Source organism: Galleria mellonella, unplaced genomic scaffold (assembly GCF_026898425.1).
Source record: "Galleria mellonella isolate WM207_F2 unplaced genomic scaffold, CSIRO_AGI_GalMel_v1 utg74, whole genome shotgun sequence".
NCBI lineage: Eukaryota > Metazoa > Arthropoda > Insecta > Lepidoptera > Pyralidae > Galleria > Galleria mellonella.
Genome location: NW_026442147.1, coordinates 3,654,538 through 3,672,895, shown reverse-complemented (window position 1 = coordinate 3,672,895; position 18,358 = coordinate 3,654,538). Strand labels below are relative to the sequence as shown.

At 34.5% G+C, this 18,358-nt stretch overlaps 1 protein-coding gene across 1 annotated transcript; it reads right to left on the bottom strand.

Annotated features, from left to right (window-relative positions):
- Nucleotides 1-5,424: 5,424 nt before the first annotated feature.
- LOC113521137 (segmentation protein Runt) lies at nt 5,425-17,927 on the bottom strand. Its single transcript, XM_031909017.2, has 3 exons — nt 17,125-17,927; nt 9,151-9,291; nt 5,425-6,531 (listed from the first exon to the last, which is right to left on the bottom strand). Exons 1-3 carry the CDS (start codon nt 17,570-17,572, stop codon nt 5,885-5,887), a joined length of 1,236 nt encoding a protein of 411 aa, XP_031764877.2. The 5' UTR covers nt 17,573-17,927; the 3' UTR covers nt 5,425-5,884.
- Nucleotides 17,928-18,358: the final 431 nt, after the last annotated feature.

The window sequence follows — 18,358 nt, the reverse complement described above, 5'->3', positions numbered from 1 at the left end:
TGCTAATTAATAATATTAATAAGAATTAAAGAATAAATATGTAGGTGGCGCGTTAAAAAAATAGATAATATAATAAATAAGATAATATAAAATAATAAATATCTGTGACAGCATAATCATATACACATACATAAATAAACATATATATCTAAATATATATACCTATCTTTATCGATTAAACCTATTTTCAATCAATAATATATTACAAATACATATATGTCATTTATGGTTACATATATTAACAAATATTTATTTATGAATGTACAATATTGAATTCATATCATGCAATGAGCATTACTTTTCTGTAATTAAACCTAATTAATTGTAAATAGTCGTGTATAATTAACCGTATACTTAATTCGATAACAAGTTGCAATAACATATCTTCCTTTCTAGTTTCAGTTCTCATTTCAATCATTAAATTAAAATGGAGAGCGAACATCCATGGATGACACTTGTAAATATTTCTAAGAATCTTTTAGGTTATTGCTAGTGAAATAATAGGTATCTAATTTTAATAAATTAAAAAATACTATAGGTAGGCGTATAAAAACTTATAATTTAGGTATTAAAAGTTTCATAAAAAAACACATTATATTTTAATCGTAGATAATATTGCACTACACTGTATTATCTACTACATTACTTACTGTATTATCTATTATGTAATGTAGCAATTTCCGACTAAAAAAATACACGTAATTGAAATAAAATGTAACTTTTTTTTTAAATAAATAATTAAGCATATATTGCTGTATTGTTATACTTATGTAACTTGTAAAATTGTAAATTATATTTAATTATTGTTTGTCGCTATTATCATAGACCGGTTTAACTACCCATAATCTATATAACGGACATGTTGGCAATTTGACATATTTTTATCAAGAAAAGAGCATATATTATTGTCTTTTAAAAGGTCGTGTTTGGATTTGGAGGTCTGGTGTTTGGATGAATGCTCATAGGTATAAGTGACATTATACGTAAAAAAAAGGTACACCAATGGCATCAAAATTTCTACTACGAAACGAAATTCGTGTAATAATTTTTAAAAATACACGCTACGTAATGGCCCCTAAGTAATAATTCGTATGCATAGATATATTTAATACGATCCATATACGAGATCCATTTAGATTTTTCCCCGGTGAGTTGGCAAGCCCGAGGCAGGTCTTCCTGAAATGTTGGGAGGCTGAAACAATAAAAACGTATCTTATCGATATGTGATGTCGAGCTTTAGCCCGCGGCATAGACCCCGATACCCGCTTTGTCAGTAAATAAAATAAAATCGTTTTTATTTAACGGAAGGTGAATCACGTGCATCTATCAATTCACATAAAGTTTAATTTACATTATGAATGTGATAGGTATTAATGTTTGTATTTAATAAGTACGTATTTATTTCATTATATTATGTATTATATAAGCTGTTAAATATCCACTGCCTGAATATAGGCTTTCCCCTTAAGGTAGTTTCTGCTGCCCATTCCTCGACTACTGAGTATATATACTAATATGAATATTATTTCTTTCTAATGATGGCAGGAGTAAAAGTAAAAAAAATTATAGAAGTCGTGTACAAAAATCTTGGATATGAATATGTAAAAGACTTAAGACATTGACTTATACACGATGAAAAGAGTTATTAATTATTAACTTTATTAACTTGTTTACACGTAACGAAACTTTTAATTTTATAATGCAAGTTTTAGCGTCACAGAATCCTAACTAGTTTGTTATCTGTTGTCTTCAAAACTAGTTTAACACAACTAATTTTATGTTGTAAACGAATGTGAAAATAATGTCCAGAAAGATTTCATACTGCCGGGTTATTTTGGTTATTGATTTAATAACATTAAATTCCAAACATTATGGCACAGGTAATTGTATAATATATGTATAAACTGTATAATTGTAGTATCAAAACTAGTTCCTCAACAAAAAAAAAAAAAATGTTCACGACCATAATCCTCAATAGAGTAGTTAAGGGTAGTTTTTGTCTGTTGTCGATATTGTAACATTCTCTATGTTACAATTAGACGTGACCATTTGCTGAATATATTAAAATACAATGTGACATAGATAGATTATCGGTGTATTTCATCGTTGGAGAGTAAGTATGGAAAATATACACATTATTTTTTTGTGTGTGAATTTGTTGGTAAAACTTGACTATGAATTTACACTACAACAATATAAGCAAAATAATAATAATTAATAATATTAATTAATAATAATAATTAATATTTATTTATTTGACAGCAAGCAGCAGCAGGAGACAAATTCATTTCGTAATGTAAATTCTGCATAAAAGTTGCTAATATAGGTACTTCCGTTTCCTGTGGTACAATCTACGTATTTCATTTATAATCAACTGTAGTATAAAGAGCTGAATTCGAATATATTTATTTTTTGTATTTGTATGAACTTTTCGTAAATTTAAAAACCAATTTCAAATTATTATTTTGTTAAAATATTTCAAAGATGTATTTTTATTTATTTCTATAGTCATGCATATTTTGTTAAAACTGTTTTTTTTAATATCAAACTTTTAAAACATAAAATCCACGCCATAAACTTATATTAACACAAAAATCTCAGCCATAAACGAAAAAAATTCTAATTAATATTAGGATCATCTAAAAAATATTATTACTTTGTTTCGAATATATGCTTTTGACTTACAAGCCATTGGTACAACAATAGTTATGGATAAAATAATAATGGTTATTTTTCTATGCAATGATCTTATTCACTCTAATGGGAGACAAACGTGAACGATATGTATGTATGTACATGGTCTTATTCATATTTTCCTCCACAATTTACAGAATATGCAATCATCAAAGTTATTTCTGACTGACAAAAATTACTTAAATTGATTTATGAAAACGAACCACAAAATAGGTATTTGTCATAATCATGAAATACTTGCAATGCTATTGAAGCATTCATACGGCAAAATTTGAAATTGAAAATGAACTGATGCAAAGGCGGGTGTTTGGCCACAGCTTTTTAATACTGCAAAATAGGATAGTCGTATGATGTTTGTAAAATATAGAGGCTCCGGTGTTCACCAAAAAGGGAATCATAAGCCCGACGCCTGCTAGATGCGAATCAAAGCTCGACATAATGAGGAAAGTCTATTCACTGAATTGCACAGAGTTATATTTACTGGATAAGTCGCTTAATCTTTATTTTTTCTTTCATTTCAATTCATAATAATTGAAAGTAGGGAAAAAGGTCATGATAACAGTAACAGAATTTGACTGTGATTAATATTTATTTATTTATTATGTATTGAGATACTATCTGAATATATTAATGGATAAATAATTATGTCTATCACTTACCTATTATCCATAATTTAATTCACTTTTTATCCATTGAGTGGCCTGAATGAGATAAAACAAATATAATGATTACTTTTAATTAAAAGACAGTTTTTTAGCAACAAGTTCAAAGGAGTTACTGAATTTTCCTGTCACCCGATCCGAACCGATTTTACGATTATTTTTTAAATAAATAGTGCGTTAATCGTACTTAAATTAGTTTTGTAACGACTAAAGTCGTATGTTTTTAGAACTCAATTCTAAATTATATTAATTTCTCAGTTCTTTTCTGTCTAACTCAATATTCTGAAAAATACTTGATCAAATCTTAGCTACAAAAGTAATCTACCCATTATGAGTTACCTCAGATACCACTATGTGATTTAGTAATCTTCTTCTCATCTATTTTACTTTCAAGCTTTAAGAAAGTAAACTTCGTCTCTTCTAGTAGCTCTATAATCTACGGTCATCTAGTTTGTTTGAGGAGCGGGCGGCTGACCGCGGCTGAGGGGCGGCGGCACGGGGCCGGCAATCAGCTAACCGGATCACCTCGCAAACACAATTGATAGCATCACGCCACGGTGCGACGCATGTGGAAAATTGCACCTATATGTAAGTACCCATCTAATTGCATTACGGGATGCATATAGAGCTATTTAATTTCCTGTGTTAGGTCCAATGCACCGTATCATCAGGATATTGGAACAAAAACAAGCTTACACGTGCTGGAGTATTATGTGAATCGCCCGTATATTGTATTATATGGGATTATATTTAGCTCAGTTTTAAAACAAAAGCTTTTATCATGTTAAAACATACCGATGTATGACTAACATATCTTGTTATTTTGTGTATATATTAAGATAAAAATATTTTCATTTAGAACACGATATTTTGTGTCTGAATCTAACCTTTGCCTTATTACAGGTAATTTTATGCCTCGAAAAAATAAACTGCAGTTCCAAATTGTCTCAAAATTAATGTCACTAGGAGCGGAGTAATCTGAAACGAATGTAAAAGAAAACAAAAATTAGTATAGCTTCTTTTTTATATATATGAAATTGAAATATTATTATTATACATGTAAATAATAACACAGGTTGCGTTAAATTTGTTGGCCGATAGTGACGAATTCGGTAGAAATTAATCACACATTGATTTCCAAGGAAAACTGCATGAAAATCATGGTGATTACTGGCAATGAAGTTACTAGTAAATTTTACAAATATTGAAAATAAAGTATTCTTGAATATTTTTGTAGTGCTATGTAGGATAAACGTAGTGATTTATGCTGCTGTAACGTGATCTATGATGAAAATCGATTTCACATTATATCTATATATTCGTCAGTGCACTACAGATCTTATAAACTATGTTAAATCTGAATAATACCAGAGACTTTGTACAAAAGTCAATGATTTGGGTACCTCTGTCCCATTCGTGTTTCAACCGTGAAGCAGTTGTGTTTGCATGGCTGTGTTTCGGTTTGAAGGGCGGGATATGTCGTAAATTTACAGGGTACAGAGGAATAACATCTGAATCCTTAGGAATGGCAACACATGGGGGGTATCGTAGGCGAAATAGTATACCCTATTATGTCCATGGTACTACTCATGTCTATAGGCAACGGTTACCACTTTCCATCAGGTGGGCCGTCAGCTTGTTTGCCATTCTAAGTTGTATAAAAAAAATACATTAGTGGCATAAAACCATGCGGTCAGCCCTATGTTAAGTTGCTAACGATAACAAATGGACGACAATAACATGCGCGTTGTTGACTCTTTATAAATAATGTTCTATATAAAATTATTCACTTGCACCTATTGGTGTTGCTTTATGCAGTATTATAGTTGTTTTTGCTACCTAAGTGTTTATAAATATTTACAACATCTGCATTGCACATTGAATCTGTACAATGTAAACATATTCAAATTGTATCAATGTTTAAAATGTTCCATTAAAATGCCATAGCTCCACTGCGATCATTGCAGAATATTATATATACCATAAATTTTGGTTATTAATAAAATACAGTTTTAATTTCTCAGAATCATCTCTTTATCTCAATATTTCTACTTACATATGTACATTAGGTATGATTATAATACCGCCGTTGACATAAACTGTATGTGTACATAATATTTTATCGAATAAATATCATTTACATTATTTACAAATTAGTACAATGTCTTTCATAACACTGTTTATAGTAATCAGTCATTTTTCATGAATATTAAATATTTTTACAAATCGTTTTAAAATTTTAATCATTACTCTATATTGTAGATGAATTCAATACAAAATTATTTGTATTTATTGATAAGCTTGAACACATTTGCAATAAAGTAACAATTTTCTATTAAATATTTACACGTTTAACGCTAATCTACGTTGTCAATTCCAATCTATATCTCTAACAATAAATATATTTTATAAATTAATCTAATATCTGTTACCTATACTATTTACAAGCTCATTGTTTTATCACATTTCAACAACACCGCTCATAGAGGCGGATATTAAAATTAAATCGAACACTAACAATACTAATGTCAATATGGCCGCCACACTGATTTATGCGTTCCTATCGTCCCATTTGTGATTTTAGTTGACGTTGGACTCGTAGATAACACACGCGTTGTTCGCTGTGAAGGGGATTTTAGTTCATTTCGGATTCGTGGCTGGTCAAATACGGTCGAATCAGCCGGCTGTACTCTCTTCATTTCTTGAAGCTCAACATTCGCAGGTCTCGTCGGATGAAAAGCTGATTTTACAACCTCGATCGTTTCCTCGTCAGATTCGTCAGAAATAGTCGCATCATGCACTGAGTTATTTTCCGATTTAGAATCCGCTTTTGATCTATTTGGACTTACATTTCCCATACTCCGTGGACTGCTTTGTCTACTACTAGTAGGCGATAGACGAGCACTCGATGTGTCCATTGAAGAGACATTACTTTGGAGTTGCCTTAAAGCATCGTAATGCAACATTCCATTCTTCAACGATAATTCGGGAGGTAATGATTTTAACGCTAGCTCTGCAGGATGTGGTGGAAAGGGTAGAAGCCCATTTGGTGGCAAAAATGCACCGGGAGGTGGTAATAGTCCTCCAGGTGGTAAGCTAGCCATAGCTTGTGGAAACGGGAATAACTCAGATCCAGCAAGCGTGACTGGAGGTGTCGTTATTGGTGTCACGCCACCTGTTGACAAAAAAAATAATTAATTACTGTTTTTATGAATATAACATTCTGCTTCTTGCTATCACTATCAATACTTGATTGGCCAACATGACGTAATATGAGAGACGAGCCCCTGGGGACAGACCGAGGCTCGCGCGCACTTCGTTGATTCCCTGAACAACGAGGGTGCATAATCGTAGTAAGGATAATGTACAATCTGTAGGCGTTTAAAGGCGGCTTCCCCGAAAGGGATGTTTTTTTAGTACGATATTGGGAGGGTGAGGGTGCAATATTTATTTATCCGAACATGACGTCGTTCTTTACGATGCAGACACGACATTCCGCCATAATTCGGTGTACACGTCTCCTTTCTGCGTTCGAGTAGCGCTGAACATGTGAGGATACATTAGAAATGCAGGGCACGCGTAAAGCCGTTGCAACGGACACGTGTGTTCCACAAAGCCGGCTCTATCGCGATAAGGAAGCAGAGTTATCTCAGTATGAAGCGGACAAAGAGAGTTCGCAACGTGAAATTTTCATTAGCAATAGTGTTCAAAAAGTTCTTGTCGTGCAGCTTTGATTCTCGATAGCGTGTGTAAGAGAAGCTAGCGCATAAAAAGGACACGATGGAGGTGCAGATTGGGCCACAAAGAGCTCGGAGGTGGTGCAACGTACGTTCCCGTTTTGTACTTTTTCTGTTTGCAGCAGTGGCAGTGCGCAGACCACTTTAAAAGGCAGCGAGGGTGGGAAGGGACGTAACTAGGGGGTAATTTAGTGAGGTGGGGGCCAATATCGGCGTCGCGCCTGATTGAGGTGATCCCCGACCTTTAAATTTGGTTTTGTTTCACTTTGGTCATTATTTTTAATTAGTAATTGATGAACAAGTAACAAATAACATTATATTTTTGTTTATTAAACATTTTAACTATTTATTTTTTACAACAATTATTGATTCCTAAATCATATTTCAAAAATTGCAGTGATATCAAGAATTTATTCATAATTATTGCCGTTAAAATAAAAAAAAAAAAAACTGACTAGTGCAATGACTCTATGGGAGTCGCTTAGCGTAAATAAGGTTCAGTATTCAATTCTCAGCCGGAACAATTTAAGATTTGAAAATTTTTATATTAGCTTAGGCTGTGTATTCTGAATTATATCTCCTCATGTATGTTTCATATTCAATTTTATTCAAGGTTTCATGTAAAATACGTTGAGTTTCAAGTAATTTGGTGTCATTTTATTACACTTATTTTTATTAGGTGTATGTTTCCCGTATTAATATGTATTATCCGTAGATATGAGATGAGTTATGAAAATGGACAAAGTAAGGCATGTATTTACATATGTGAGATTAGAAGTTGCATTTGGTTCTTTCTTTCTGCTTTATGAGAAATCTAGCACACCTAAACGTATAGTACAATTGTACTTTACGTTAATTAATCTCACTAATATTATAAATATAAATGTTTAGACGTTTATTACTCAAACACATTTGGACAACCGAACCACAAAGTTGAGTACGCAGATCTCTCAGATTAATATAATTATAGGATACTTTACATACTACACCAAAGTAGCAAAGCTGAATACGGCTAGTATTAAATAAACTAGATTTTGAATATGTCTGAGCGAGATAACATATGCTGGGGGGTTTAATAAAAGTCGATAGCCGTTTGAGTAGGAGTACAACGCTCCTCGCGTTTCAACGACGGAAACAAAAAGTGGTTGGTGGCGCGGTCGCCAGCATCGGAATAAAATTGACTCCACACTCTCTCGAACGTGAAGGCAGTGCTTTTTTAAACGTTTTGTGTCCTCCCCCCACTTCGCCCGATAGCGGACTTCAGCGGGTGGTTATGCTTCGGTCGGGGCGGTGTTGTTTTTCAGCGCTCAAGAGGTGCTTCTTTTATTTCTGTAGCTTTTCGTTGTACGGCCTTGAAGGGTTGGCTCAGTTGCAGGCTACGTGTTTTCGAGTGTTTGCCAGGTCGGGAATTTTTAAATTAGCAAATACCAAATTGATCCGCTTATTGTGGAATGTCAGAAAGTAGTACTTGCATTATGAACGAAAGAATTGTTAGCCTTGTGTATTCCTTCCAGTTACTGGTTTTTTTTTCAGTTGATGATAATGAAATAGTAACACCGCCTGCGCTGATAGAGTACCAGTTGGAAGAAGGATGATAGGTGAGGATGAAAAAGCAGGTCAGTTAGCTGATTGGGACCAATATTCTAGCATTTATTCATGATGGTTTCCAGAGGGAACCGCGTGGAGGTCGACCCTATAGAGTATATAACTAGTTGCTAGTCCCCATTACTAACAATCCTTTCTCCCCTTTAGTTACTTGTTATTATTATCACTTCTACGTGTACAATGTAGGTGGTCTAGAAAATATTAATACAAAAAAGTAAATTTTTTTTGTGCACATACCTATACATTATGCAAAAAAAATTTCATTTCTAAACTTATTTCTTATTTTTTTTTACAATTGATAAGATTTAGTCTATTATTTGTCCTGAAACATTATGTGTGTATAAATATTTATAACGTTTATTAGAATAACTAAAGGTAGTTAACGTCACAGAATAGCGAAATATCGGAAGGTATGTATTATAAAAAAAAGGTGAAGCAATAAACAACTATACCTTTAACAAGCGAAGGGTTTTGTTCCCTCATCTGTGGTGGTCTAAAGTAATCTACCCAAGCGTAATTAAGATATGCAGCATCCAACCATCCAGGGTTGAGAAGAAACGGACTAAACGCTCCTGGGTGACCATAACCATAATCTGTAACAAAAGAAAAGCATATACAGTTTTATTTTAAATTTACATAATTATTTCCGCAACGTAATAGTAAAATGCGGACAAATCATTTGTATTAAAGCAGTGATAGAAGGAGCGGGGTCGCTGTCGTCTTAAGCCACGTCCGCAAGTACTAAACTCACAAAGGCGGACCATAAAGGCGGCGACACACGGCCCGCGTACTGTTTACCACGTCTATATCAAGGGGTCTGTATACAAAACGATCCGGTTTACTACTGCAGTTAGTCGGCTTCTCTGTGCCATACGTTTTTATGACGCTCTACCGTCATGTTGCCTTTCGCCTTTCAACCGGCGAAACGTTTTTTTATTTGTTTAATCGATAGCCTACTGAGACGCCACCGCTGCGTCTATTTTCGTGTTTTATAGACATTTTTAATCGAATCGCGAGTTATCTCAATCGATCAGGTATATCGAATTTTATTACGAGATTAAACCGTTTACGAGCACTTTGTCTACTTTGTTTTTAACTTGTAAACATTTTGTTAAGCTCTTTATCCGAAAATGCTCGCGATTGTTTCAAGTAGTTTAATTTTAGAGGGAATTCTAAACACGTGCACAACGGGGCCGGCAGTGTTTTGTTTGCACGTAGATAATCAGATGTTGACTTGACGTTTTTATTGCATGCTAAAAGTAGTATGTATATTAAACAATTACTGTGTAAACACAAACACAACCCGTCCGCATCTGAGAGATTAGCGAGTTTCGTGAGAGCGTTTCCCAAATCGCGGGTATTTTAAATTAAGAACGTGATGGATGGCCCGTCGCGCTGTCACGCGGCAATCCCGTTGAAGAACGTTACGGCATCATGGTACAATAATAAGTTAAATGTGAAACTCGGAAATGGCCCGCTCCATTTGTTAATGCCAGTATTCAATTAAATTCAGTTCTCCGACCCTTCGCATATGCGGGGCTCTGAATATTAACAGGGTTGCAGAGATGTCTAATGTTGAAATGTGGAACATGATACTTCTGTTAGTCTCCTTTCTACCCACTTAGAAAGTTCCTTCGTGGGTGAACTCACGTAGGTATTATCATGTAATTCATTGAAAAATAAATGGATCACATCAAATGACGTGTCGTTGTCAAAAATGAAACATTTTTATAAATATATTTGATAAATAGACACAATAGTTTTACTTTAAAATATCTTATATACCTACTTACTATAATTACGTAGGTTTAATAAGCAAAGTCCCTAGATATGCTAATTGACTTGAATTTAAATCAATTTATATCCCATAAGTTGTGCCCTTATTTTTCTTTTGTTACGATGACAGCTATTTAGTTTCATTATGATACGTCCTGAACCAAAGTAATTGCAGCCAGCCGCTTCGGTCGCATCGTCCTCCTGTTTTATTGTATCTGGTCGCGCTTTACTTTACGACACGTCTGATCTATTTCGGTCTCACATAATGGGTTAAGAATGCTCAAATCAAAAGCCATCGCGACCAATTCGGGACCGCTGGTACAATAAACGAATGAGTGATACGACTTATAAGTGTCAAAATGAGCATTAAATATCTGGAGAGCTAACAACGGGTTGTCATACATAAATTAATGTGGACGAGACAGGCGCGTATTAAATAAATGGATTCAGAATTATGGCTCATAAGACGGACGAGTGGCGACGGTGTCCCATAACAGACACCGCATTGTCTTATGTGTTTGATCAGTAGTCATGTTAATTTATGACCATGTTTATTGAGAAATGTTCTATATTATATGGGATATTATAGTGTAAATTTTATTTGTCATTTGTAATAAAACTATTGTAATTTTATTACCTATTATCTGCTAAATATAATTTAATAACTAAACAAATACTTTAGCCGTTTCTCTACAGAAGAGATATGAGATGAATTAAAGTATTTATTAAAACAATCCCACTATAAATGTATCCTTTTTCAAGTCTAAGAATCGTCACGTCTTTAAAGTTTTGTCAATTAAAATTATGTTAACGAAGACAGCTAGTTGGCAAATGATTTTTTTTTATACAACTTTGAATTGCCATTCTAGAGGCTGATGGCCCACCTGATGGAATGTGGTAACCGTCGCCTATAGACATGAGCAGTACCGTGGACTTCTTATATCATTGTTGATAATATATTAGTTTGAATTGGATAAAATGGAAATAAAGTTAGTAACTTTTTAAAGAAGACTGAATGGTTGAAATAAAGACATTCCTGACTTTTTTTTAATATAGTTGAAGACATCGGGTTTGCGGAGCAAATTTCAAAATTATTGAATTAATTTACCTAAGAATATATACAACTTCTTAGTTGCCAGTATATTAGAATAATCCGAACGGGTGGTAATGAGGGTTTGGATGTGGTATTTTACCAGCAAGCAGGGACATAAAATCCATATTTTAGAGGCAGCGGCCGTGGCGAGCGGGGGCGGGGAGATCAAACGGGACTTTACGACCCGAGATTGTTTACATCTGGTACGCGGCCGTGGCTAAACCATGAAACTTGGTAACCGCTGGATCTGCAAGTGCCGCATATTAAATGCGCCGATTGTTTCATTTGCGCAAACTTTCTGAAACTTGGCGAAGGTTAATTAAGTTGTCAGCTTACTCGTGGTGTGAGTAAAGATGTGAGTAAAGTTTATACTATGTAGTGTATATTATAGGTATGGGATAGTTTGTCATGTAGTGAAATACATGATAAACTAATCCATAATCGATGAAAATAAATGAATGAAATGGATCACGTTAAAAATTAAATCTATAAAATAATTAATTATACTGTACCTATATTCTATAATTCTAGATAATATTATTCAAGTCAAATAATAGTAATAGTTATAAATTCATTAAAAAAACATTATTATTACTGGTAGAGCAGAATAGAGGTAATAATAAAATAGAGGTAACAATACAGGTTAGGTCCACTCTACTTGTCTATGAAGTTTTACAAAACTAATGTACAGTACATAAGTCTCACAGAATTGACCTAATTATAACAATTTTAAACAATACCTATATGTACATAATAATTGTAACCCATATTTATTATTATAAATTATGTCTTATGTGTCATATGGTATATCCGTTGAAGCGTATTTCGCACGGTTAGATAGAATTTTCTAAAACAAAATATAGCCTATGTTACTCGACAATAAAGTTGCTTTTTATAAGTGAAAGAATATTTAAAGTCGGTTGAGTAGTTTTTAAATCTATCCATTACAAATAAACAAACAATCTAAATTTTAGTCTTTATAATATTACTATAGATAAAGATCTCAACCCTATAATACTATAGTTAGAAGTTATATTATATATAAATCATGTAACATATACGTTATATACAATTTCCTAGTATGTTACTTCACTTTTATTTTCTCCTACTGTAATCAATTTATCTGTGTAACTACGTCTCTTTCACTTCACAATAATTATTACGCCGTCCGTCATTAAGCTGCGACTCCATTGATCGCTTTATTAACACGGACTCTTTGAAGTTTATCGTCCGAGGATGTTAGTTTTTCCGCATACTGTCTTTTTATTATTGGCCGAAGTTTGGACCGACTGTTTACACAAGCGCTCGGTGCGCCCGTAATATCCAAAATAGATTTGTGGTGTCAAAATATTATGAATTCTGTTTAATTCATTTAGTAGGCAGATACAGTATTATTAAGGTGAGGTAAGTATTAATTTTTTATTGGGAAAGATTTTCGTCAGTATTTACTTTTTTTTTTGATAATGTTGTATATGTTTAAAAACTGTAACATTAATTTATTCATTATTTGGTTAATTCGTGGCATTCTTTTAAGCTTCAACCTAGTTATTTTTATCTATAAAAATATATTTAGATATAATTTTATTTGTTATATAAATTATTATGTTGTTTTAAAACTGAAGTTAACAGCCAACTGTCGAGTATAATCTGGGAACCATAATAGTTAATTCTAGTCGAATTCGTTATGAAAGGCCAACTGACTTGCATTAATTCTCAACTATCATCCTTCACGGGCACCTTGTCAGTGTATACTGATAATGCAGGGTGGGGGGAGGGGGGGTTACCATTCCATTATCACCTATAAAAAATTGTCTACTTATTAATATACCAATATATACATAATTATATATATACAAAATATAAAAAAAGCACAGTTAGATGCCATTTTAATTTTTTTTAATATAATATATTCGTTATTTTTTGAGGTATTCCTCTCTAATTTTAACTCGGATGAATCAAACAATAATAGATAATACTATTTACTAGTATAAACCTATAAAAATAATAAAACACCTGAGTCCTCAGGAATGGCAACGCATGGGAGGTATCATGGGCGAAACAGTATACTCTGTTATGTCCATGGTACTGCTCATGTCTATAGGCGACGGTTACCACTTTCCATCAGGTAGGCCGTCAGCTTGTTTGCCATTCTAAGTGGTATAAAAAAAAATGTACATAACAACTTTATTAATCGATTACAGCCTACATATTACATATTATCGCCTACAGACATGAGCAGTACCATGGACATAACAGAGTATACTGTTTCGCCCATAATAACTCCCATGCGTTGCCATTCCTGAGGACCCAGATATTATTCCTCTGTACCCTGTAAATTCACGCCATATTCCACCCTTCAAACCGAAACACTGCCATGCAAACACAACTGCTTTACGGTTGAGACACGAATGGGACAGAGGTACCCAAGCAAACGACTTCAACATTATACGCAGAAACATACACAAAGCATGTATAAATAAATACAAACAAGACGTTTAAAAGCTTACAAGCGTCCATATATAAGTTTCACGTCAAAACAGATTTCACTTAACGGTGATCGACCGAGGAGACAAGAGTAGTGCCTACGAGAAGTTATTTTTGTTTGGATGCTGTTAACGCTAATTCCTCGAGTAGTTGAAGATTAAATGGAGTAGCAATTAATGTCTTCGTGATTGACTGTTTCTCACGTCCACACACGCCAGATGTTAATTTCGGACGAAAGAGTTTCATCTGCATTGTTATTGGTTTTTTATTAGATTTCTTCTCCCGCGGCTGCGTGATTTGGAGTAATGTATTCGAAAGTCTTGTTATACATAATTTGTATAAATACTTTCCTTTAAATCAACTCAAACTCTCATTATAGTATTCAATATTTAATAGTCAAATTTTAGATAATGACAGCATTTACTTCAAAATTATATGCCCAATTCCTGCTACTGTAAAATAATGTGGGAACTACTATAGGATACTACTTCTATATTTTAGTCAATTGTGATTTTTAGTTTTTATATCATGAATTTTTCATAACGCTATATTTTTTATTCCTAGTGTTTACACTTCTTTTTTCTATCTGTGGTATATTTGCAATCCTTAGTGAACCTGTATAAAAGGGCCAATGAATAAATTCAATAGTTAATATTTGCATGCCATTTGATGTGGCAAAACATAATGGACATCTTATAAACTTCACAAATGCAACACCTTTTCTACAATGTTTCTAGCAAATAAATTTCATTTCATTTCATTTCACTTGCATACTACACAATTTATTTCATATCTTTCAATAACTTACTAGCGCTTACTATATTATATACAAACTAGTAATATTTGATTTGCTAATTCTTTTTAATGACTTAATCATTAAAAAGAATTAGCAAAACAGCTGCTCTAGACACTAAAAATTCAGCTAGAAAGATATAAACTTCAATACCTTACATATCAGTTACTGGATTATTATTATTTTGTTTATTTTTATTACGAGTATCATTAATTAGTATTATTATATGTATATGTTTATTTCGCATATTATGTGTATGTTTATATTAGTCTAAATTATATGTTTATAATATAGGAATATATGAAGTATTATTACGTTAGGTTTCTTCGATTCATGAATGCATCGCCTACTTATTTCTCTATTTGCCTAATGGTTGGCTGGTAGAGAACACCGCAAGGTCTTAAGTCTACCAAATGTACATAGAGATCCACTATGTATTAAAATTTAAATAAATAAAATTAATTAGTATATACCGATAACATTTTGTAAAACCGATCACCACTGGTAGCAGCTCTTATGACCTTTGTTATCAGTGATTTTTTGATCGCTGATAATGAATGTTATTAAGTTTATTGTGATATACAATGCGTTTTGTTTCTAAATGAGGCGTTATCACTACTTACCTGTAATACAGAATAGATAATAATAGCTTTAGGTATTTTTTTATATGGATATAGTTAAAAAGATACATCTGCCTTTGTAATTGGTACAACAATAGCAGGGCATCATCAAAGGATATAACAATGGTACGAAGTCAGGCCAGTTTGGCGAATTACTAGTAACTAACCACTGTAGTTTCCGGATCTCATAAAAGTCGACTAGACAGAGTATTTTACAATACCACCCAACAAAGGAGTTTAGAATTGTAATGAGGTTAAACATTCCCATTGACAACAATATACCTTGATCTCTGCGTTGTCTCCTCTGGAAACTTCCTAATGAATTCCTTACATGGGTCAAATGACCTAACTTCATCCTCACCTATTATTATATCATTCACTGATACTCCACCAGCGTATGCCAATAGTGTAGATGGTGATATTTAATTTAATTTAATTTATTTATTGCATACTACAATATTATTATAAAAAATCTTAATAATTAATAAAGTATATATAAAAAGTATAAGTCTAATTGCTGTGCCCGATAGGGTACTATAACCCTATCGGGCACAGCAATTAGACGCGAATATTCTTGTATTTTATTATCATCCTATTAAAAAATGCTTAATCTACATTAATAGCATATTAAGCACAGGTAAATATAATACTATACTAGGCAATAGGTACTATAATACTGAAATGTATACGATGAAAGGAATACCAATTTATTTATTTATTTCTTACCACAGACAATTAAGGACTTAAAGGGGGGAAAGGGATTGTTAGCAATGGAGTTTGACAGCCCTATTGCTAGCAATATGCCTTATTAGGTCGACCTCCACGTGGTTCCTCCTGGAAACCATCGTGAACAATTGTCAGAAATGATATATCAGAATAAAAGCAGGTCAGTTAGCCCATCATGAAAAATTTCATAAGAATAATCCATGATAGTTTCCAGGAGCAGTGTGGAGGTCGACGAGATAGTGTATATTTCTTACAATGGGGTTGTTAGATCCCATTACTAATAGTTCCTTCCCCCCTCTACACTACGACTATAATATTATTCCGGTTGTGTGTAATATTATTGAATTCTTTCTCAAAAGTATTAGCCAACAATAAAACTATTTCGAATGTGGTTAAATGCCGTGGTGCCGCAAAATCGACCTCGGGACTGCGGACTGGCCGTGAGCCAAGCGCCGCGCGCGCATCCTCACATTCATACATATACATGAATATCGCGCGCACATGAATTACTCAGACAATTATTTTTTTTATTGTCTCACAATGATTATATTGGAACAAACATCTGTTGAAACATTTCATTTTCTATTCGACAGAGTTTGAATTGTGATTATTTTGGTGAGCCGTTAGTTTATAACTTTTTGAAATCATAATAATGAGAATTGAAACAATATAATCGAGTACAAACAAAATATATCTGAGCTCTAATCTATTTGATGTAGTGCATGCAGATTATTTCACGTGGAATAGACAATTATATTATTTTATAAATAACTTAAGCATAAATATAAGTCAATATAAGTCAAACATAAGATAAGTCATATAATATATAAATAAAAAATACACAAAAAAAATTTATTGTATAATATTGAAATTTGTCGAACATTTAAAGATTGTATTAATACTGTAACGAACTGTGTGAAATTTATGCACTCACTTTGCTTAGTCCGAGGTTCTCTTGGTCCGTCCACAGTGACTTTGATAGCTTTAGTGTAAGTGGCAACTTGTGATGGGAACGTGCTGATGGTGATGGTCAGCGAGAAAGACTTCCCTCGTCCGCTACGACCCACAAACCGAAGGTCATTAAACTTCGCCACTTGGTTCTTCATTACCGCAGTACAGTTTCTTAGTTCTGCCATCACATTCTCGTCATTGCCAGCCTTTATTGTCACTAGCGTTCCATCCTGAACATCATCCAGAGCCACAACTTTGAAGGCCACTGGCAGCGATTTGTTCGATCTCCAATGACCAGGAAGGGCCGAGCACAACACAGCCGGGGAGCCGGTTTGTACCAGCTCACCATGACTTTGCCGGTAGTACTCGTGAATATGGGAGTATACATCCGCCATGGTGGGGGCCGGTGGGCTCGCGTGCGGTAGGTGCATCGACTCCAGTCTACCCACAACAACCGCACCGACTCTCGACACGCCACTGAAGCCCTATGTCACGCCACTTTTGTCTCTGTACACTTCGGGGAAAAGTTTCGAACACGCGATCGAATTTCAAACTCGCGGCACCGAGCGGGGAGCGCTCAGAAAAGTTGTGCAAAGTACGAACGCGAGACAGCGTGTGAGCCGTGAGCGATCGTCTACGCCACTTGTTGGGCGCGGACGGCAAGACGCCGGGCGGGGGCTTGGAAAAATAAGCGGGCGGCTTGTGTGACTCGCCGAGACCGCAGCCGAAGACTCACGATGCGCACCGAAGTCACGGCGAAGGGTCGCGTGCTCACGGGGACTCGTTTTCGACTGATGACTGTGATACGACGCGACTTTTTCCGATGGTCAATATTTTGCGTTCGCGCGGTCGCCGCCCCCACCCGGGTGGCGGCCCCTACGTCTCGTAAAAAGCGGGAAGGAGACGAAGGGTGCGGGTAGCGTGGTGAAGCGGCGGGAACGAGCGGGACGGTCGCGGTCGGTGTCTGCGTTTTTATAAAAATGCTGGTCGGAGTGGGACGCCGCCGCACCTCGCCCGTTAGTGGGAGAGGGATGGGTGATTTTTTTTTAATCACCGCGGTGACGTATCGTGAGGCGGCGGTAATTAGGCCGCGGGGCGGCGGGAAACCGCGGTCGGTGCGAAAACCTATCAACGAGCTCATGAAAAATTATGATTTTCGTGTTTGAAAGCAGCGGGAGCACCGCACTCACTCGATGGCACTTCATTTCGTCACGAGC

Bases quoted from the DNA above. Each gene is read 5' to 3' on its own strand.
- LOC113521137 (XM_031909017.2), bottom strand. From the start codon at position 17,572: ATGCACCTACCGCACGCGAGCCCACCGGCCCCCACCATGGCGGATGTA. The intron at 9,292-17,124 runs GTGAGTGCATAA...CTTTTGTTACAG, and splicing joins AGAACCTCGGACTAAGCAAA to ATTATGGTTATGGTCACCCA. The intron at 6,532-9,150 runs GTATAGTTGTTT...TTTTGTCAACAG, and splicing joins AAACCCTTCGCTTGTTAAAG to GTGGCGTGACACCAATAACG.